Source organism: Pteropus alecto, unplaced genomic scaffold (genome assembly GCF_000325575.1).
Source record: "Pteropus alecto unplaced genomic scaffold, ASM32557v1 scaffold21, whole genome shotgun sequence".
NCBI lineage: Eukaryota > Metazoa > Chordata > Mammalia > Chiroptera > Pteropodidae > Pteropus > Pteropus alecto.
The window spans coordinates 7,537,942-7,562,007 of NW_006436282.1; the positions used below are offsets into that span (position 1 = coordinate 7,537,942).

The 24,066-nt window shown below is 30.4% G+C and overlaps 1 protein-coding gene across 7 annotated transcripts in view; it reads left to right on the forward strand.

The window, feature by feature from the left end:
• PHF14 (PHD finger protein 14) overlaps positions 1-24,066 on the forward strand; it is a 171,952-nt gene that overhangs the window by 103,844 nt on the left and 44,042 nt on the right. For 3 of the 7 annotated variants that reach the window (XM_006911949.3, XM_025046822.1, XM_025046825.1), the window contains exons 17-18: positions 7,503-7,532; positions 8,305-8,422. In XM_006911949.3, the coding sequence (XP_006912011.2) occupies positions 7,503-7,532; positions 8,305-8,422 (148 nt within the window). Of the gene's footprint in view, positions 1-7,502; positions 7,533-8,304; positions 8,423-15,515; positions 15,549-24,066 lie in introns of those variants that run through there. The other 4 variants (XM_025046830.1, XM_025046824.1, XM_025046826.1 and 1 more) reach the window with 3 other exon arrangements.

Sequence of the window (24,066 nt, forward strand, 5' to 3'; positions counted from 1 at the left end):
TATATTCATATATGAAATGCTGCATTGGGAAACAACTATAGACTCTCACGTTAAACCTTATTTCTATTTATAATATTCAGCAGAAGTGAAGACTTGTAAAGCATATGTCATTCTAGTATTGACTCATTAGGCCTAGTATGAAAGCACTAATGTTAGCATGAAATTTTTACAACTTCAGATTTTAAGTTTATAAGTAAGAGTGTCTGTGTTGATCTCTAGACCTTTTATAATAATGCCCAAACTTATTCAATCTTTACTGATTTAATACAAACTTTCTGTGTTCAATATAAATTTTTCTCGACCTTAAGTATGAGGTTACGAAATAAGGAGGTTAATACAAAGCTTATTGACTATGCAGCCTGCCAGCTGAAAGATCTTCATTCACATCTCTGTCTTTCCAGAGGTTTACAGAATTAAAATTTGATCTTCGAGCTTTAATGATCCAGTTTTAAGTCAACTACAGAAATATCTTGAATATTTCATCACTCCATCTTGAACTGATTTAGAAGAGACTCTTTGCTGAAATTGAAATGCACATGTACATGTAAACTGTCAACTTGTTTCTTGGAATTTCCTGGTTTTTAAATGTGGTTTTGGACATCTTTTCAGGTATAGTGGCAATTGAAAATAGTTTAAACTTTAGGAACGGAGTAGGCAATGTTATAATCAAAAAATCAAAAGCTAGTGTAAATATGAAGTTGCTGTATTCTAATCTATAGTTATAGTAAGGAACCATATTATTAGATTAGATGTTTACTAAAAGTAATATGCATATAAAATATTATAAACTGAGATTATTAATTTATTGAAAGATAACTTTGGAGGAAAATATTAATAACCCGTAGCAAAACCAGTAGGCTTTTTTTTTTTTTTTAAGAATAAGAAAGGACTCATTATTCATCACTACAGAAGCTTAAGAAAAAGTTGGTAATAATTCTATTGCTGAACTCCAGCTGATTTTCAGAAAAATAACATATTGCTATTTTCTTAAAAGAATGTGCTAATGCATTAGGCCCTCACCCTCCTTTGACATATGGTGAGAAATTACCAGTGGTCATTTTATTTTAGATTTTATGAGAAATCATTAAGCCTTCTGGTTCTGGTATCACTATAAATCAAAATCCTTTTCACCTTGGTTCTAATTAGAATATTATCATCATTCCTCATCTTGCAGTCTTCAGTGGTAGATATGCTATTTGATATTTGATGCTAGCCCTACGAATCTTTGTCACACATCACAAATATAAATTGCATAATTCATAAGATTATCGGCCCTAGGAACATGTATCTGGAATGGGAGAACTTTTGAAGGGAATAGAAAACACTTTCTCCTAATCATCTCCTAAATGCTGTCACATTTGCAAAATATAAAATTAACTCTTTTCCATAATTTGTCGTTGCTCTTCAAAGGAGATATTAATGTGCACTTAAGAAAACATGCACTAAATGGTTCATATTTCACAGACATGTAAGAGAAAACGGCGCAACAGGTAAATTTGTCACACTCCAGGGAAAGGAAAACAAACTAAAATGTCAGGAAGGAAACCAAATGACTCTGAAATACAAGAATGACGTGGCAGTATAAGGTGGTGGTTCTCAAACTTTATGATGTATCAGAATCACAGAAAGGATTTGTTAAAGTAGAGATTGCTACTGTAGTCTCCTCTTTATCTTCCTTCTCTCCACTTTACTTCCCCTCCTGACTCCCAGCAGTTTCTGATTCAGTGCATCTGGGATGAGGCCTGAAATTTTGCATTTCTAACAAGTACCCAAATGATGTTGATATGCTGGCCAGGGACACCACTTTGAGAACCATTTGTAAATAATGTTTTTAAAAGAATTATTGTATTGTGGTTGACATTATTTGATTGAATGTTGCTTTAGTCTCCTTAAAAGGGCCCTTACATTTTCAAAAATATTTGTACTAGATAAAAGAGTTTGTGGTAATTTCATCTACAACATATACAATATGATTTCTTTATTTCCATTCAGTTAAGTGTTTATTTTATTTTATACTTATTATGGGGACAGCAGCAGTATTTTAGATTCAGAAATGAATCAAGAAACTCAGATAGTCTTTGTTCATAATTCTGTAACTGCTTTGTTAAGATTTGAAATTAGCATTGTTTGAACATGAAAACAATTTATCCTTAACTTTTATCCACCTAAAGTTTAGAAATGATACTTATATATACTTATTATATATCCTTGTTGTTCATGTATTTATTGAATATTTATCTGATTTTACATTTATGATATTAAAAATAGATTGCTAACTATAAATACTAAGGATATTCACACCCCTTTTCCTGTTTCCCTGATATTACATCCTACTACTTAATGAGACCACTCTCTTTTTAAACACTTAATGTTCGTTATTTGACACTTATCACCACTGTTTTACTTACAATATGGAGATATTTTATGAATATTTCACCAGTCTATTCAAGGAATTCAGAAGGATTGTCTGCAGCAGAGTAGAATATTAACATAATTTTGTTTTCTGAAATTGTTTTGACAATTGAAACTTGTATAAGAGACTTAGCTTTAGAGTTGCATGGCATATAAAAGTAGAAATTTTTTTCCACAATCTGAGTCAGCACTTTGTAAATTTACATAATACTAAAAATTATGATTAAAAATATTTCTGAGATGGACATGCTTTGTAAATACATTCTTTATAAAAATGTAGACCTCTTTTTCCCAGTGCTCACTCTACGACTTTCTGCAGGCCTGCTGATAAGATTCACTGCTATTCAGGTACATAGGATATAATGAAATTGGATGCTCATGCTGGGCTTTGTAAATAAAATGAGATTGACCCCCAGCCATTATCTCATTTATCTAATTTACACTGTAAAATCAAGATCTACTATTGATTAGACTGTAATTAGTTAATTATGAACAAGGAAACACAAAGTTATGTGGGGTGTGAGCACAGCAGGCTATACTGCTGAAAAATTCCAAGGGCATGAGCAGATGGAGATCAGTTTATTAAAGAACAAAGCAGACGTGTTTTAGGTATAGAAATGTCTAATCATTCTCTCATGCTGTGAAGAGGTACTTGACCTTATTGTATATTTTTATATGAATTCTTTTGTTTCATGTTTTATTTTTTTGTATCACTTTTAATCTTCTAACCAGGCTGCTGCAAATGTAGGTAACTGAAGTGATCCCATTATTTAAGTATTAACTATGAATTTAGATTTTGATAATTACTCATATTTTTTCCAATTAATATACTTTCATGTAGAGAATATTTTTGTCTTTCCACTCACCCAGTCATTACTGCCTGCAATAAAAGTCTGTAGTGGCATTAATGAAAATATGTTCAAGACCTTTACATTAGTCTTATATTTGTGAAATATGATATAAAAGCATTTTCTAATTATTCTGTTTAGAAAATGCTTATTAAGTGTTTGCACTAAAATTGTTGTAAAACATAAGGAATAAAATAGGCCTTTATTGATAATAAATGTTATTCTAATGTTGATCGAATGCAAAGTTTTGTGCACGTTTGTATTATTTTAAAAGTGATTTAACGAGCTATAGGTCTGCATATTCTCCATCTGTTAAAGTGAGTAATTGAAATAATTGGCCATTGTTCAATGAAAGAATCTATCACTACTGATTCATAGACTTGTGTAGGTGTTTAAGCTGCTAGTATGATTTTATTTAATGTTAGTATTCAATACCAATTTTTTGATCTTCCATGTATAGAATTTTTATGTAGAAATGATGAAAAAGTAAAAAAATTCAATCCATGAATTCTCTTGATATTTAGTTTTTCTTTTAAGTAAACAGATGTAATAGTTCATATTTTTAGAATCAGTTCTTTCTCTGTATAGACTTGGAAGGAATCTTAAAACTTTCTCTTGACATAAAAATAGCTATGATGATGTATCAAGTTGATCATAAAAAAATGTACCTTGCTTTTCAAATTCCATGTTGGGTATTTCTCTTCTTTCTAAAGTTTAGCTTATCATCTGGCTGTAATTATAAAATTAAATGCATGGGAGGTGCACCTAATCATTTCAGTTAGTTTAAAATGTAGTTATTTAGTGCCCTCTCCTAGTGACATTATCAATTGGACATTAGGAGAGTTAAGGAAACCCTTTGGAACACTGGCATTTATCCTGTCTCTTAGGCACAGGAGGAAATAAATCAGTTGTTTCATTTTTACCTGTATCTGTATTCTCAGTAATCAGGTAAACATGACTGATTGCTTGTTATATGGATCATAGGACATATGAATATAAATCATTTTCTTCCTCTTCTTTGTCTAGGGTGCTATACTTAACCATATGCTAAGTAAGTATTTTACATACATATAGAACTATGTTTACTTGCTCACTGTATTTGTCAAATCAATATGTAAAAGACCATATAGATAGATAGATATAGCTGCTTTATTATTTATACTGTCTCCATTATGAATCTGATACCTAGAGAATTGTATTTAGTAAGAATCAAATTAAACCATCAGTTTTCCTTTTATCTTATAAATGGGATTCATTTTCTCTCATTTAAAATTGTAATATTAGCGTGCCCTGTATTGTTAATGTGTACAGTATTTATTAGCTATTTAAAGGACATTTCTTTAAGCATCCAGTTGGCATTTTATTAAAAATTTCATACTGCTACTTTATAGGTTAATTTTATATTATCTTCTATAGTTTAAGACATTGACTTTCTATTTAATATATGTGCTGTTGGCATATTATAATAGTCTGTTTTTATTACATAGACATTGTGTCATTTAATAAAGTATATTGTGTTATATCACTATGCTTTTGTGGGTCAGTGACTGCTTTTGCAAAAGATTTTAATATGTAGTATATCATGTGCTGCAATTATGTGTTTCCAAGTATATGTGAGAACTAGAGACCATAAATAATAACTCGATCAATAACTACTTCAACTTTATTTCAGCTTTTAGGTAGCAGAATAATTACAGACCCTTATGAGTTTCTGATTTTTAAGTTTTTTAAATGATCTAAATGTGTAACGTAGCCAGAATTTTTTTGGCTGACAAAATTTACTAAAGTTTACAAAGTGATGTGAGTGCATGAATGAAATAAATAATCCACTATTTTTACCATCTACACTGTTCTTCAATATCTAAGATTTTTAGTGGTATCTCTTACGTTTGTCTATAATATATTGATTCTTGCAAATTCTGCTTGAGTTCACTTGTGTCATTCAGGATATTTTTATTACCAGCACGTAAAGATTTCTCCAATACAATATTCTAGTGTAGAAACAACTAGATTTTTTACACATGAAAATAATTTTAGTCATTTCTAGAAAGTGCTTATATTTGTAAGCTTGTTTATTAACAGACCTACTGATTTCAAGATTGAATTATTTCTTTTCATTTTTGTTATTCCTCTCCTGGATTTTGGCATTTCCTAAGTGTATTAACTACTCATTTTTGCTATTTAGTCTTTAATTTTACAGTTTCTCTTTACTGGTGAGTGAGCTATAACTTGATTCATACAAGCTAATTCTTCCTTTCCTCTGGGACCCATCACAAATACACTAGAATTCCACATGTAGACTAAGTCATTCTAAAAGGTATCACTATTGAAAGAATCAGTAAGGATGAGGTCATTTCCAAATGTCATGTACTTCAACATCTTTTAAGAAATCTAGCATTTAAAACCTTTCTTTTTCCTTTTGCATTTATTCTTGAACTAAAGATAACTTGATTATACAATTAATTGAAATCAGCCACAAATTGGAATGATAGCAAATTTGTTTTAGTTTATTAGCTGAAAATTCATAGATATACCAAGAATCACCTGCATACACAAAGGTGAAAAATAATGAATTATGATTCACCTTTATATTCATCGTGATGTTTGACTTGAATTTTACCCTAGAAATGTTAATTTGCAAGTTATTATGACACAGTTATAAATATGCAGTAGTTATGCTGTAATTTCATGTGAACTAGGAAAACATTAATACCATAACTCTTCACCTAGCAAGAGCCCAGATTATTGTCAATCTGAACTATAAGGAACATAGCCCAAAACCTGAAGTTAAGCAAAAGAAACTATAGTTAACCAAAATTGATTTCACGTACTTAACTCAGTAGAAGTTCTTATTTTCATATCTTTTTCCTGTCAATTTGCATAGTCTTAATAAGTTAGTGATCTGGTTTCCACATCCATAACAAATTTTTTTGGGGGGGAAATACTGCTTAGAAAAATAAAATGACAATATCAGAAAGTAGTGGATGATACTTTTCAAGCAAGTGAAAACTCTAAAAACCTATAAAAGTTGAATACAGGAATTCAGACAGAACAGCAGGTTGATGGTACTGACTTCAGACACAAAAGGCTGGCGCCTTGTTAGACACATAGCAACTTGTGTTACTCATACTCATGACCCTGAGCTGACGAAGAGTAAATTATAGTTAATGTATTTTCTTGATGAAGAATATGGTTCTTTTAAAACTTATCACCAAAATGATTGAAATACTAATTTTCATGCTTGAAGGAATATGCCCTCAGCTATCTAGAAATCTCAACCTCCTCATAACTCAGAAATGCTTATATTCTGAATGTTCCTATAACCCTCCATATGTTTAATATAATTGAAATTTTAAGTATTGAAAGGTAAATAAGTTGAATTGAGAAGAACATAAAATTGTGAGGGCTTTTTATTTAGTCTCATGTTACATTTGATGTTAGCTATATATTACCTATTATTTCTCTTAATGTCAGAACAACAAGTATTTAAACATTTTAATTGTTTTTAAATATAATTTTGGCTAGTTTATTTATAATGCTGGCATAGTAAACAAAGTACTGTTATTATTTGCTTTTATTTTTCCCAGAGCTAAAATTATCATAGTAAACATTTTTTTTCAAGTCCATGTTTTGAGTCTAAAAGGTTTTTGGGAAAGTACATAAGTTGCTTTGGTTTATAAGGTGAAAGTCGTAGAGGAAGAAATATATAAACTTATGACATATAGTTGTATTTTAAACTTCTTTATACCTGAATAACTTAGCAAAGTTGCTAACTTTTCTGAAACTCTTGATTCTGGGTATTGCAGCATGATATGAAGTTTTTAGTATAAACGTATATTTATAGTCCCCTTTATTGTGTTGGTTTTTAAAACTCAGTTGTTTTTGTGTGTTGTATAACTATGGCTCCTTCCCCCTTTTTTTCCTAATAAAGGATGTTGAATAGTAATTAGCACAAATTCAAGTAAAATATGTCTTATAATTTTTTCCCCTTGGTTTTTTAGATGTGGATTTTTCAACTTTTTAAGTTCTAAATCAGTAAGAGAAACAATATAAAAGAGAATTTGACAGATTGGTTTAGAGAAAGTATTATTTTTTTAAGTTAAAAACATTACAAAGAAAAGAATATAATTCTTTAAGATGCATTTTTATTATTTGTTGTTAAATTTTGGTCTTGTTATTCCAAATAATGCAAAATTCTTTTTATAAGACACTGAAATAATACAGATCTTTCTTCATTGTCAGCAGGATGAGATTGTCTGAAACGAAGAATAGGTATGATAGTTTTCTTAGATTTTGTACATCATAGGTGGCAAAGATACTATCAAAATATTTATTAATAAGCTTTAAAATGTACTACTAGGAGGTCTTTTGAAAAACCAAACACACTGAGAAAAACTGACAGGTAAATTTTGAGAAAATTTGTATTTGAGAAAATAATACCTAATTCTTAGAATGATTTTTATTTACTATAGATTATGTTAGCATGCAGTAAACATTGGAAAATTTATTTATAATCTACCTTAACTTGGAAAAAGAATGATGAGTTATAAATTGTATAGAATTCATTAGAGACTAGTGTATGTAGCCTAGCAGAATTCTTTAGAGTTCTAAAATTTTTTAAATAATCGCTATGTATTGGACTGAATTCATAATCTTGAATTATATGTATCTTATATTATTAAATGTTTTTAAACTAATGAGCAAATGATTAATTCTTAAAGTACAAAATTGAAATAATTGTGTTAGTTTTGAACACATATAGCTATACACATACATTAATTCATACATTCTTAACATTTCTACTATCAACATGTCCTGAATAATATATTTTTGTTTGTTAATTCTGTTGTATTTTGTTTTTTCTAAAACACTTATTTCAGGTTTAGCTGTTTTTATCATAAACATTAATTTAATAATCTTATGAGTTAAGGGTAGAATTAGAGTGTTAAAGTTGAAATGTGCAATAGCTTGCTATTTGTCTTTGAAAAAGATTTGTTTTAAAAAAATAATATTTAGATATACCGTAAATCTGTTTATCCTGCAGGTGTGATGAATGCAGACTGTGCTACCATTTCGGCTGTTTGGATCCTCCTTTGAAAAAGTCTCCTAAACAAACAGGCTATGGATGGATATGTCAGGAGTGTGATTCTTCATCTTCTAAGGTAAGGTGGGAAAAGCCTATCAGAAAAATTGTTGTCTCCCTTCATTTTGATAGCTTTTCTATATCACACCACAAGCTTCCCAAGTTTAAGGAGAATTGGAATATGAAAGACCAACATTTTAATCTAATGCACTTTAAAAATATATTGCCATGGTGATTTTATTGTTCTTAAGGAATAAACAGCTCTACTAAATTATATAAATTTCCTCTATGAAATATTTTAGCTGTGTTTTTGTATTCTCTATATTACTGTAGCATATTAAGTAGCTCTCTATTAGTCAAAAAAAAGTCACTCTCTGCTAATTTACCACACTTAGGGAGTAAGGAATAACAGGGAAATTCTGACTTGAGTCATAAGAAATTTGTTTTGACAAAAAAATATATTTATATGTTTATATTATTACATTACTATACAATATATGTAATATTAATATGTATAACCAAATGAATAACCAAAAAAATCCAATTTTGTTTTGTAGATGACTCATCTTAACAGAAATAAGTATATTTGATTGTTTCTGTTTTTTGAGAAAACTAGTTTTTATATTCTAAAATTTATTTCTGATAATTTATTTTAGCTAAGTAGAAAGGATGAAATTTCTAAGTTCATTTAATAGTTTATTTTCAAAAATAAACTATTGAAATTATGTCTTTTGAATATAATTATTGTAACCTTAAATGGTGGTAATCTACAGTTTATTTTGTGTTTCTTTAAAGTGTGTGAGTGAACAGCTAGACTCCTGATCATTTAACAGAATATTGAATATATTTGAACTAAGACATTCTGGTCAGCTGTGGGTTAATTAAATTGTTCTTGCTTAACAATGGACAGTTAACAATGGAAGTTAACTGTCTTTTTTAATATGGACATCAGTCTATCTTTCTTAAATGCATTTGTCTGCCTAAAGTGAATTAAAATTGGTACTGAATTCCTGTCTGATCATGGAAGCAAAAAAATTTTTTTATCAGTAAAATTAATTTGCTCCAGCTTATCACACAGGCCATCTGTAAAAGTTATTTATTAAAATCTGTAGAAGAGAATTTGGTTATAGAAAAAAACTAAAGTACTTTCTAATGACATTTATTAAAAGATTTACACATTTGTACGATTATTAAAATAGAATATACTATTCATATTATTTAATAATAAAGCATTTTTGCCCAAGGTTTTAAACTATACAATATCAAGAATTATTTTGAATTCATTTTATTAAGACCTGGATTTAAGAGGGATCATATTTAATATCAAAAGGTTTTATTGTAGAATTAAAAAATTCTTTCCAGAAATTCTATTAAATGAAAAAAATAGTGGCATACAATAGTTTTTAAATCATTGTCTTAAGGGACTCTTTGTGGTATAATATAATTTTCTAAGTGCATTTTTTAGTTTGGAGTTTTCTCCTATCCTCAACAAATAAATTAGGAAAGCAATTTTTGAAAAAGGATTTATTGCCTTTATAAATATACCTTTTGCATACCTTCTTTTGAAAAGGCTCAGTACTACTACTAACATATAGCATTGTATTAAATGCAAAGAGTGGCTTTGTTAAGTTGTACAGTACTTTCGTTAATGAATATTGAAAATGCAAGGGGGCATATTTCACATATACTGGGAGTATATCATACATTTTATAAATGCAGTAGGTGCTAGTAGTCATTGAAAAGGGTAAGGTGTGTTTCTATTTTTGTTTTTTCCTCACCCCCAGAGAATAGATCTTTGGACTCCGAATGGAAATTTATTAGCATGGCACATTGTTAGAAAACTTGCATCTCATTTGCTGTACTCTGACCTGTGATTGAATAGATATAAACAACCAACATTTTCAAATTTCATCCAAATATGATATCTAAGTTTTGGAATGCCAGCAGTTTACTGTAACATTATTGAACTGTTAACCTTATCTCCAAATTTTGCATATTGGGGGAAAATCTAAAATATTGCCATGTGTACTCTCAGCAGCATAGTATATTTACACATGAGTTTGTTTATCAAATAATAGGTTTTTTGCTGTGGGCTATATGAAGGCAAAAATGTTCTGTCACTAATCCTGCCTGTTACTTTTATAGAAATTCCATAAAAATCTAAAAAGATCATCAAATCTAAATCTATAATTTAAAGTTTTAGTACATGAAAGATAAAATACACCTAAGTGTAGTTTTAATAATATTGATTTACTAACAATTTACCTAAACATAGAATGGCTTTTTCTTAAAAAATTGAGTTTTAAGTGTACAACATGATTCAATATTTGTATGTAGAATGACTTTTTATTCTACCCAAACCCTCAAAGTATGGCATGATGACTTTCTCTGTCTTATCAACCCTCCATAAATCTAGGCAGTCACTTTAGGTTTCTTGAAAAATGACCAAATACTTGGACACAGATATATATATTATATACATGTGTACACACAATGACACAACTCTATACACATATAAACACATGGAAACCCACATGCATAAAATATATCTTCTCTCATAGGCTACTCTTAAAAGACAGTTGAATAAGGCAGTAGCTATCTAGACAGTGAATTATGTTTTAGTGGAGCTAGTTCATTGCTATCTATCACCATGAATTACTTCTTTTTTTCTTGGTCTTTACCATGTTGTGAAAATACTATTGCTAATGTGTACTGGATGCCTAGAAAAGCAATGCATTTTCTTCTTCCTCCTCCACCTTACCCATCTCTTATTTTTCTTCCATCTCTATTTTCACCCAAGCCAAATACCTAGAGTCCTCCTCAAGCCTTCTCCATCCTGTTGCATATAGAAAATCACTTCCTGAGTCCTGTAAAGTTTTCTTCCTTAAATGTTTCTCTAGTCTGTTCTTGGGTTTCTCCACTGCTACTGCCTTGATTCAGTGCCTCACTTCTTTTCTTATTCTTTCAGTTCCTCCTATTTTAGAAGATGTCTAACTAGGTCTACCAGACTCATCTCCCCTTTTGTGTATTCCCTTCACTAGAGTCCTCCAAAATGAAGTGTTTGTACCCTAGAAGATAGATGAGATGGCTAATTAAATCAACTTAATTTTCTATAACATCCCTGTTTAATTTCTATGTCTGAGTGTGTTTTATAATGTAAATAATATAGAACAGATATTTAACTTCATACATATGTACTTATGTTAAGGTGCATATTTATATATTTTTAATATTGGGGTACATCAACAAAAATATTTGGAGACTGTAGTCCTCTACTGCTAATTGAGTAATCTTTCAGAAAGTATATTTGTCACATCTCAGCTTTACATCTGTTAGTATTTTTTCATTATCCTACATATCTAAAATATAACCCCCCCAAAATTATGAAATTGATATATTATTACCATCTAATCTTCAGACCTCATTCGGGTTTTGCCATTTGTCTTCAGTAATGTCCTTTAGAGCAAAAGGATTCAGTATAGAACCACTCGCTGTGTTTAATTTTCGTGTTTTCTTAGTCTTTAATCTAGACAGCCCCTTAGTCATTTTTTTTTTTTTACTTTCATTACCTTGCCATTTTTGAAGATTACAGGGCAGTTATTTCGTAAAATATCTTTCCCTTTGCATTTTTCTGATCTTTTCTTGTGATTAGATTCATTTTATGAATCTTTGATAAGAATAACACAGATGTGATGCATTATGCATCCTGTCAGGTGATATGTTATTTCAATTTGAACCATAGATGTTGGTGTTAACTTTGATCACACTACTAAGGAGTTATCTGCCCAGTCTTCTCCATTCTCTCCCCATTTCTAATTAATAAGTAATTAGTGGGGAAGAACCTTGAAACTATGTAAATATCCCATTCCTCATCAGACTTTCATTTTCTGTTTTATTCAGTGGGTTATTATGATTTACTTTGATGTTCGAATTGTCCCAAATGTGTTTAATGGAAGCCACCTCAGGCTGGCTGCTGCCATTTCAAGTTGGCATCAATGGCTTTTCGACATGATCCCAGAAATCTTTGAGTATTTCCTTACTAAAAATGTTCCAGGCTTAACTTGTACTTTCCATTCCCCTACTCCTGGAACCAGCCATTTCTCAAGGAGCTCTGGTTACTTTTAGTGGAGAATGGCATTTAGAAACCAAAATCTGGGTACTGGATATATTCATTTCTACCGAGATTCCTCCTAGGTCTTCTCAGTAGACAATGTGAAGGACTAGATGTATGTACAGGCATACCTCCTTTTATTGTGCTTCACTTTACTGCACCGCACAAATATTGCGTTTCTTACAAATTGAAGATTTGTGGCAACCCTACATTGAGCAAGTCTATCGGCACTTTTCCAGCAGCATTTGCTCACTTTGTGTCTCTGTGTCACATTCTGGCAAGGTATATATGTACATTATTTTTTTAGACATAATGCTTAATGCCTATATGTCTGTTCATACACATATACATTTACACCTATATTTCTCTGTCTTTATAGATACTGGAAACCATTCTAGTTTTCTCTCTTTCCATGTCTGTAACTCCCTGATAGGAAACTGGCTCCCAATATCCTTAATATATATTCTTATATGATTAATCCCCCTGATATAAAACTAATCTCTTTCACCCTTCACCTCCATCTCAAATAGATACCTACTTTGCTTAAAATAACCTGATGGTTTTTAGACTGAATTATTCAGGAAGGAGAGAGAAGAGGGAATGAGGGTAGATGCTTATATGTTTTATAAGCTCCTTAAATTATTATAATGATCAGTCAAGAATAAGAACTACTGTTTTATGTATTTTATGACTTCTTAAGTTATTAAAAAAGCTTTTAAGCTAAAATTTAACTTATTTAGAATTTTAAAACATATACATGATGTGTATAATTCATCAGACTTTGACACTTTAAAATTATGATATATACTTACACATAAGATAAAAGGTAGACTTAATATTGTATTTTTTAAAATGTAGGGCACACTTCACTTTTCATTCTTTTTCTAGGGTATATTTGATATAGATCTCAACAAATTCTATCTGCTGAAATGAAGATAACTTATTTTGACATGGTTAATGAACATGTATAAATACTTTTTAAAGTGTTTCATCCAAGTCATCTATATTCACAAATACCACTGAGAATTTAAATATACATCATATATTTTACAGTGACTATGCCAGTTATACTTTTAGCTTTTCTTCCTTGTTTAAGCTCTGTTTTGGGAAAAGCCATAGAGTATACATGACCTATTATCTCACTACTACAAGATGAGCTCTCTTAGCTTAGAGACCTCCATGTGGGTCACTCTTATTTGGTCTTTCTAGTACACTACTATTTTTGAGCTGTAAATAAATTAAATTTATATGCATAGAAATCGTGTCTAAATCTCTATGGAAGATTTTCAGGAAATACAAATGCACATGCCAGCTGAGGCAAGTGGTATTTTTTGCTAATCATTTGTATTACAAATCCTTGAGTAGGGGAAGTATGATTTTTCATTTTTGTTTTATTTTCCAAATTTTATGCATTGAATAACTAGAATTCTATAACCAATATACTTATGTCAAAATGACATATATAAATATTTATTTTCAAGTAAAATAGTCATTAAGAATTTTGCCTCTTTAAGAACTGAAGAGAACAATCTCTTCAAGGAGTAAGTATCTTGCCACAACACATTAAACAAGAGCATTCAATTGAACCTGGTAATATTGGAAATTGAATGTCTGAATTTTATGAAGACTTATGAAAAATATAAAATTAAAATGACCTATGCTTTAAGGTTCTTTTAAATTTGAAGCACATAACTGACTCATGAAAAAGGACTTTCGAATATTTTAACTATTCATTTGGCCGTGGGGATTTTATCTGACTTTAGGTTAAATTTTAAGTTTTTGAATTTAGCATGGTCGACAGAGAAGCCATTTTCAGGTAAAACTTATACCACTTAACTAATTCAGTATTCTTCTAGCATTTGTGTGACAAGCATTAGTGCTTACAAAAATGTGCTTTATTAAGCTTTACTGAGTGTTGATTTGCCTTTTTACTGATAAAGGTATGTAAAAGTCTAGAGAAAAGTTATTTATAGTGTCCTATAATAGAATCCCATAGAACAAATCTTTTGTGGTTTGCAGACATACTGAAAGGCCAAGAATTAAAACTGGTATGGTTATTCTTGAGGATGGCTATAGTTAAATATTTAAACTTTAGATTTCCCCTTTGCTAGTGTGTGGAATAAAGCCCACAAATTTCCAGTTGATCTTCTACCTTATTCTAGACTAAGTTCAAGCTATTGCCAGTTACTCTAACATTTTCCCTGGCAGGTAAAGTATATATATCTTTTAAGCCCTTAATTTCTAATTGAGTGCTGTACTTTCAGACTAGTAACAATAATTTGTGATTCAATAAAAATAGCCATTAACAATTCTACTAATTACAGTTGACACTGTGCTTTAAAAAAAAAAAGTGTTATTTGTTTAAACTGAACATTTATGTACTGATTATTTGTCATTACTGCTCAAAGAGGTTTACTTGATTGCCCTAGAAAGGTTTCTGAAACCTATCCCTAGGTAATATTTTTATCGAGTAACAATTTTCGGCAAAACAAATATTGTTTATGGTTATTCTTTATAATATAATTTAAATCTATGCTGATCTGTTTAGTTCTGTAACCAAAGGTAGTTTTCATGGGGACTGTGTAATACATCTTAAGCATATTGGTGTATTTCAATAAGTCATTGTCAGGTATTCCTTAAGAATCTTGTGAAAATATGATTGTTTTCCTCTAGGTAAAGTTTATCGGTGTTTCTGACATAGATTTTAATATATTTCAGGATCATATTCACAGAGAAATAAAATAATTGGAACCTCTAAAATTAGACAAATGTTTTCTATATTAATAATTTGCAAAATTAAAAACTAAATTACTTTTTAAGTTACACTTACTACAAACTGGAAAAACCAAGCCATTTTCTAATTTAGATGGCATGTGAGTCTGATGCATTTACATACTATGCTGTGGAATACCATATGTGATGAGAAACTAAATCATAACTGAGATAATTAATTGAAGTATAGTAGGGTACCATACATAGGGATGTATTTCAAAACTCACCAACTTGATACCATCTTTTAATTTAAATTTTTTCTATGTTTTTATTTTTTATTATTTTGAAGGAAAAAGTCCCCTGCTAAAAATACAGTTAAGTGAAGGACATTTCATTACAGCTTTTAAAAAGTAAGAATATTTTTACCTTATTAACCCAGTATTTGAAATATTAAAATTGGGCTTTATAATATACTTATGTAAAAATTCAGAAGGAATATAAAATATATTAATTATGTAACTTAGTATTCCAGCATTTATGTGTAATGTGAGTGAGAGACATTGTTCATTGCAAAGAGATGGTCCTAGTCGAGCTAAGCTATCCTATTCTCAGTTGTGAAAGTAATACCTATGTGATAAGAAAGACTCAAATCCTAGCTTGAAAAAAGAGAGATTTCATGTATTCTAGATGTAGATACAGTTAATTTATTCCTTCTAATTCATTAAACATTTAGTTTAACTATTTCATTTTGTAGAATTAGTTACTGTTAAAAAAAACTGTCTTTCTAACCTACATATATATTGTGGTTTAAGAAGTACCCTTTTGTTTACAACTAAGATAGACTTCTTCAGATCTAAGCTTGAAAATTCAAAGAATGTACTCTCATAGTTAATGGAATTGAGTTCTGAAATCAAATATATTTAAGCCTTCTAATCTTGATGTTCTGATATAATCCTTAACAAGACTGATAAGAAATTATAGATAAGAAATTATAGGGGTTGGGAGCATAGTGAAAATGTGTTATGCCATGTTATTTACTTTTTAACATATTCATTTTTTGACATTTGGATGTATATCTATAAGCAGTTTATACTGTAAAATGATAATGTTTTTCTCCATAAAAATTTACCATTAAATTTATGGAGTTTCTTATCATTTGAGGACTTGTTGAGTAAGAAAATAGAGTAATTTAAACTATACAAAAAGTTAAAGTATGCAATATGGTGTAGAGAAAAGAGCTTTATGAGCTTTGAAAAGAAATAAACTGGTTTCAGATGTTAACTATTTACAATGCATGTGACCTTCAGCAAGTTGCTTCACTTCAGTGAGCTTCAGGTGGCTCATCTGTGAGAAGTTTAATGGCAACACTTGGAATAATAAGAGATACTCAGTAAATGGCATCTTTTCTTACTCTTAAAAATAAGCAAGCATTTTAGTCACAGAGAGAAAAGTTCAAAATTAGTGATAATGTTCTGATTTTCAAATGTAAGAAATGTTTTTTAAAAGTAATCTGAAGAGCAGTTTTCTGTGTTTTATTTTTGCCTTCACACATACCGAGTAAAAATCTTGTCTCTCTGAGTTTCACACTAAATAGAGTAAGGTCATGTCTAATTTTTTCATTCTCAAAAAGATCTGTTTTTTTCAACTTCTTGTTTGAGTTAAGAGGCAAGAAAAAGTATTTTAATAATTAATCTATTTTTAAACTAAAGAACTATGGCTGTCTAGACTTTAAAATTATATACTGTTCCATAGGTATTTTTTTCTTAATTTGTTGTATATCATTAGCAAATAATGAATATTTTTTTATATTGATGGCAATGACTATTTCACATTAAATATACAATTATGGTCTCATATGGTAATGTGTTTATTTTATTTAATAAACAGAAGGCAATATGTTTAGAAAGTAAATGTTTACTTTTTACATTTAAACAACTGGCTCTACCTAGTACTGAATAATAGGAAAAGGTATAACTGATATGAGCATAAAGGGGAAACTTGTTTAACTGAAGACACATTTTGTTAATAGGTGAAGAAATATCCAAGAAATTTTTCATACATTGTGGAGGGGTATTAATTCCTTGTCAAGGTCATGAAAACTATAAACTTGAAACTGAAATAATAATAAAAAGTAAATAAAATTTAAAATAACAAACCAGTGAAGATAGGTATAAGATAATTTATGTGTCTACTTTTCTAGGTGCATGCAGTTTTTGACAATAAAAGATTCATCAAGCCTAACGAATGGCTTTTTTTTAGGGAACAGGCATATATCAGCAACTCATCTTTTTATTGTTAAGTGTTTGAATACTTTTAAGGATGGAAATATGGGGATTTCTGGGCTAGCATTTTTACATTACTTGTGGAGTCTGGAAATTAAGGTTATTAACATTTAGGGCATACTGTGTAAACACATTTAGAATATCATAACATGATTATGTGCCTTCAATATGTCTTATAGCATTTATGCCAAGATAAAGCCTCCTTCTTAAATAAGGAAACTGTACTCATTCTCAGATGCTACTAATGCCTTTCTTTTAGAAAGGTAGGATCTCAACATATGTGTCGGTCAAAGGGCAATGATTTATATATGTAAATTCTTCAGAATGCTATCTTTATACCCCATTCTCTCTCCCTCTCTGCCACTTGCTTCCTTGATTCCCAGTGGAAGAAACCATTAATAATATTCCATCAGTTCTCTATATCATAGATTCCATATTGATGAATTCAACGAAGATTTCATTTGGTTGAATCCAGAGATGCAGAACTTGAGTATACAGAGGGCTGACTAAGGGTCCTGACAATCTGAGGAGTTTGGTATCCACGGGAGCCCTAGAACCAATCCCCCACAGATCTGAGGGATAGTTGTACTTCCTTAACTGTAGCATATGAATTTCTCTGTTTGTTTACCTTCATGTTACTTAAGAATTTGAATATCTCTTTCTGGGAATATTAGATATGCTGTTCTTAACATATTTTCCATTGGTAAAATGCTGACAAAGGCAAATTATAAGACGGTGGTCCATACTGTCCTCCATTGCCTCATAGCCCCAGCTTAGTCCAGTCCTGCTTTGTATTAAATTCTTAGCTTCGGTTCTCATTTTCACAGAGCGCTATGAGCCACCTTCAGCTAACTTTAATAGGTTAGGTAAAACATCACTTTGTTCTTTTTTGTGCTTTACTTATCGAAATAAATTTTTAATCTGATTTACATCAGAATTTATGCTTTTCACCATTTGTCAATCCACATAGCCCAAATACCAGTGATTTCTCCTCAAAGCATAGTCTACAAACCACTTGGATCAGGATCTTCTAAAGTACTCTTAAATATTTGATTTGGAAGACCCTGTGCAGACTGGCTAAATCAGTATTTCTAGAATGGTGCTCAGGAATCAGCATTTTTATAAATATGATAGGTGATAATTATGATTAGTAAAATTTAAGAACTGCTGCTTTTGACCCTAATCTCTTAAATTCCTGACACGTAGTTTTGTCTCCAATTTCAGTATTCACTTATTGTACTTACAGGATATCATTCTCAGACTCTGCTGTTCTGTAATAGGACTGTCTTTCAACCCTACAGGGAGTTTTGAGGTATATTGATGACACCTGATTCAGGTTCAGTACCACAGCATTCTTGGGTTACTAATATTCCATATTCTAGTTCTTCTTTCCAAGTTTTGGAATTGCCCAGCAACATTACAAGTATCTTCTTTGACCTGTATTCAAGAATCTTCCTCAATCACTTTGCCTTATCTTTTTTCTACTTCTTTGTGGCAACTTCTTTGCTGGTAACTATTTTTTACAAACTCCTTTCTTGCCTTCAGTGAACCTGTTCTGTACTGGTTTTCTCCCTTCTTAGGAGACCATGTTTTTGGCTTTTTTGATAGGGTACTTCGGCTTGTTTTCACAGTCTTCTCACTCTGCATCCATCCCAAAGCTCAGTACCACACCACTTTTGCTACAGGAAAACTTGAAATTTAGGATTTTATGATCCATCTACTTTCTCTGAGTTAATGTTCATCAAGAGAGAGGCTTTCTGCATTTAAAATATTATCCTTTGGTCTAGTACTTAAGATATAATGTGTTGAATTTACTAGTAAGTTCTAGTTGGCCATTTACACTATTTAATAGTCTCCTTCTACTACAAAGTTTAAGTAGTATTTGCTTAAGTAGGAGAATACATATCAACTGATCTCCAAGTGAAATATTATTCTGGAGATATGATTAAATATGCTGTAATTGAGGTGTCAGACTCTGAGTTTCATTTAACTTTAAATTTAGAAAGTAATAATTTAAAATAGCAGTTTTTTAAAATTACAGAACTAATAACCTTTATATAAAATCTTGCCTTTAAAAAATATGTGCTCTTTTTCTCTTTACTTTTTTTTCTTTTCTGACTCTACCTTTCTAGAGAAAGTTGGAGTCAAAAAAAAATTACATACATTGAGTGTATGTTTTTAAATTTCTTATAAATGTAATTCATGGTCATTATAGAATATTTGGAAAATTCAAAAAAATTTTTTAAATATTTAAAATTACCTGCAATGATAGCACCTAAAGGTATTACGTTTCTGCTCATGTTTTCGTAGTGTATCCTGCTACAACCTACTCTTTAAAAATTTCAATCGTAATTATCAAAGAAAACTCTCAACAAAACGAAAAGACAGTGTACTAAAAGGGAGAAGATATTTGCCAATGATGTGTCTGACAGGGTGTTAATATCTAAAATATATAAGAAACTCATACAAATTAACATTAAAAAAAAAAAAGAATCTGATTTAAAAAATGGGCAGAGAACCTGAATAGCTATTTCTCCCAAGATGACATACAGCTGGTCAATAGACATGAAAAGATACTCAATATCACTAAGCATCAGGGAAATGCGAATTAAAACCACAATATGATATCACCTCACACCTGTCAGAATGGCTATTCTCGGTAAGTCAACAAACAGCAAGTGTTGGTGAGGATATGAAGAAAAGGGGACCCTCATGCACTGTTGGTGGAATTGTAAATTGGTACAGCCACTATGGAAAAGAATATGGAGGTTCCTCAAAAAGTTAAAAATAGAACTACCTTATGACCCAGCAATTCCACTCCTGGGTTTTTATCCGAAGAAATCCATAACACTAACTCAAAAAGATATATGCACCCCTTTGTTTATTGCAGCATGATTTTCAACAGCCAAGATATGGAAGCAACTTAAATGTCCATTCTAGACAAATAGATAAAGAAGAAGTAGTACATATATACAATAGAATATTCCTCAGCCATAAAAAAAGAATGAAATCTTGCCATTTGTGACAACATGGATGGGACTAAAGGGAATTTAATGCCAAATGAATTAAGCGAGTGTCAGAGAAAGACAAATTCCATACGATTTTACTTGTATGTGGCATCTAGAATACAAAATAAACAAAACAGACTCATAGATACAAAGAACAAACTGATGGTTGCCAGGTTGGAGGGGGTTGTGGGGATGGATGAAAAAGGGGAAGGGATTAAGATGTACAAATTGCCAGTTTAAAAAAAAAAGTCATGGAGATGTAAAATATAGCATAAGGAATATAGTTAATAATATAAAAACTATGTTCAGTGTTAGATAGATATTAGACTTTTGGGAGTGATTGCTTCGTAAGTTATATCAATGTCTAATCACTATGTTGTACACCTGAAACTAATATAATATTCTGTGTCAACTGTAATTGAAAAAAATATTTTTAAAAACTGCAATTATATTATACATTTTGTCATTTATTGGTCTTTTTCATGTAATTTATATATAACAGTTTTTCATGTTGGTAAATATTCTTCTCTAACCATATTTTTAAGTACTGCGCAGTATTCCTTTGTACACATATACTCTTAGTGTAATTGCTGGGTCAAAAAAAATCAACGTTTTTAAATCAAGGAAGTACCATAGTAATAACAGTAACAACAATTAACATTTATGGTATGCCTCTATGTGCCTAGCATTATCTAAACACTTAAATGTGTAATTCCATTTAATCCTCACCATAGTCTTTAATAAAGGTAGTAATTTTTTAATATCCTTTTTGTGAGTTAAAAAAAAAATGAGGTTCTAAGAAGGATTACATAGCTGATATGTGGTATAACAGTGATTCAAACCCAGATCTGCCTTATTCTAGAGCCTATGTTTTAGAAATTTGCTTTTATATATCGAAATAAGTATTTTCTATTCTTTATTGTGAGATTTTTAAATTAGGTTATATCCTGAAGCCATTTTAAATTTTTATCATGTAGAAACTCAGATAATATTTTATTATAAATAAACACCACTAGAAATAGAAAAAGGAAAAATGTCTTTATTGTTAAGTGGAATCTGTTTTGATCTTTCTAACTAATAGGGGAATAAAGTCTGAAAGTAGTTCTTAAAACAAATAAATTGATTAAAGATGGTCCCATTGTAAGGTATGGAAGACAGACTATAACTCCTCAAGGCCTGCTCTTCATAAAATTCAATGAAATTTGTGTTAAAGAAGCTGCCACTTGACAATGTGGATGATTTATGTAGAGCCAGCAGAATCTAATCTATTATACTTAAAAGGAGGGTTAGGGAAAGGATCTAAAAGTGAATTTTTTTATTAGGCACTAAACTCAGTATTTTAGCTGAGTCAAATATTACTTTTTCATGTTTGTCATGAGTTGTGAAGTTTAAAATCCTATATTATGAAAAGAAACTAAAACCAGCCACATCCAATCTCTTTGCAAAGAGTTTAAGAATATTCTGATTTGTGCAGTGTCAGCCACTTTGTATAGAAACTGGAAGATTTTGGATATTTTTTTCAAAATCACCATTCTTTTGCAGTACAAAATTCCCCTTTTTCAAAAACAATACCTTGTTTGTCAGTGGATCAAGTACAAATTAATAATGCAATCTGGACTCATTTGGGTTAATTCTTTTTATTAACCAAAGAGTATGACATTATTACTTCACCTATAAAAGTTTACTTCCTCTTTGACAGATAAAGATCCATATATATATAACTCTTTTTACTCTACTGTATTTCCATCTGTGACCTAACTCAGCCATCTAGGTTCTTTCGTGGTTTCAGACTTGAACAAGTTGTTTTAGCTTAATATATTGTTCTTGTTTTTCCTTTTGAACTATATTCAAATGCTAAATTTAAACCCTGATCACTTAAGATGCAATTTATTTTAATGTTTTTTTCTGAAGGTTTCTTAAAGGTTTATGTTGTAGTGTTATATCTTTATCGAAGTGAAGTTGGTTTTTTGTTAAATGTACCTTCAATAATGTCTACAAATAATTATCTGCTTCACTGGATTGAAAACTCTTTAAAGTATGCTCATAGAGGTTAAATTTTTTAAAAATCACTTTGAAAAGTTCAAGCTGCATCAAAGCATTTTTATCAGTTCACTTTTGTGTTCCTGAGGGACTGGACTATTTTCTCAACTTTTAGAGACAAATAGTATTTCTAAATTTAGATTACCTGATATTTGTGAATCAGTTTCCAAAGCACAGATATTTAGGTAGCTTTAAACAAGTCATGAACATAAAATATTTCAGCAGTATTTTCCTATTCTAATGTAGCATTTCAACATATATACCAACAACAAAAGATCATTATTAAATAACTCAATTTAAAATTTATTTCAGTATCCAGTTATTACTTATCATTAATTTTTCTTCACTTAAAGTCATTTTAAGATTGTGAATGAAGTAGATATTTTTAGAAAACATTCTTTCCTCTTCTACAAGCAGGCAAAGTACTATATAATTTAGATATTTTCCCGCTCTTTCCCCATGACATGTAGTGACGATATGGGAGCTTTAACCTGTTTATAGCACAAAGACTGTATTAAGTACCATTTTGTATTCCATTTCTTTTTGAGTGTTCCCAAGTCTACGATTCATGATCTAATTTTTGCCGAGGTAAACTTTTTGTCTTCATGATGTAGCTGCTCAAAACTCTCCCAATTTCTTTCCCGCTATTCTTTCTCACCTCATTTTCCCTGAGTTAATGAAAGCAGTATTTGGAAACATGACACTACATATTTATATTTGTGTTCCTTTATCAATAAAAAGCTTCTGTAAAAGAGAAACCTCCTTATTAGGGTCAAATATTGTTAGTTGCCTTTTAATTTTTTACTCACCATAGCAATTTGAAAAAATAAAAATCTTGCAGTCTGAAATCTATACCTTTAAACAAAAACTCTTCAATTTAATTTTAAATACAGGCCACAAAAGGAGACAATAAACATGGTCTTAACTGATCTCCATATTAAATGCTTTAAAGACTATTCAGATTTCTATTTTTAAAAGACTAATCTTGTATTTTTATTCAGATATAGATTTTGTTCTTGAATTCGAGACAAGATACATTCAGAAAATGACAATTCTTTCAGCCCAGTACCTTTAAACTATCTCTGTTGGATCTTTCTCAAATGACTGAAGGGCTGTAGGGCATATCTCATGTTTCTTTCATTCTCTTTGAGGTATTATTAGTAGTCTTTTTTGTCTTTTTAATATCAAAAATCTAGTCCAGTTTAATGTCAGGGCTTCAGTATTTCGACCATTTCAAAGCTTCACCCCTTATCAGCTCAGGTATGCTTCAGATTGGGAAATCTATAGTTTGGAAGGAGGCTATACTGAACTTTATCTCTTGTCCTTGCTTCCTTTTTAGTGAATTTTAGTGTTTTTAGTGATCTCTCATTGCTAGGTTTTTCCTACCTGCAGTTCTCTTAATATGAGAGGTTCTTTCTCCTGTGGCTTACTTAAAACTCATTTTCAGAACCTAAGTTCCTTTTCTCTTCTTTCATTGGTATCACTTCATTCCCAGTAGTCTGCCCTCTTTGGTTAGATATCTTTCTGGACAATCAGTCTTGCTCTCTTTCACGGGTCACCATTTGTCCTA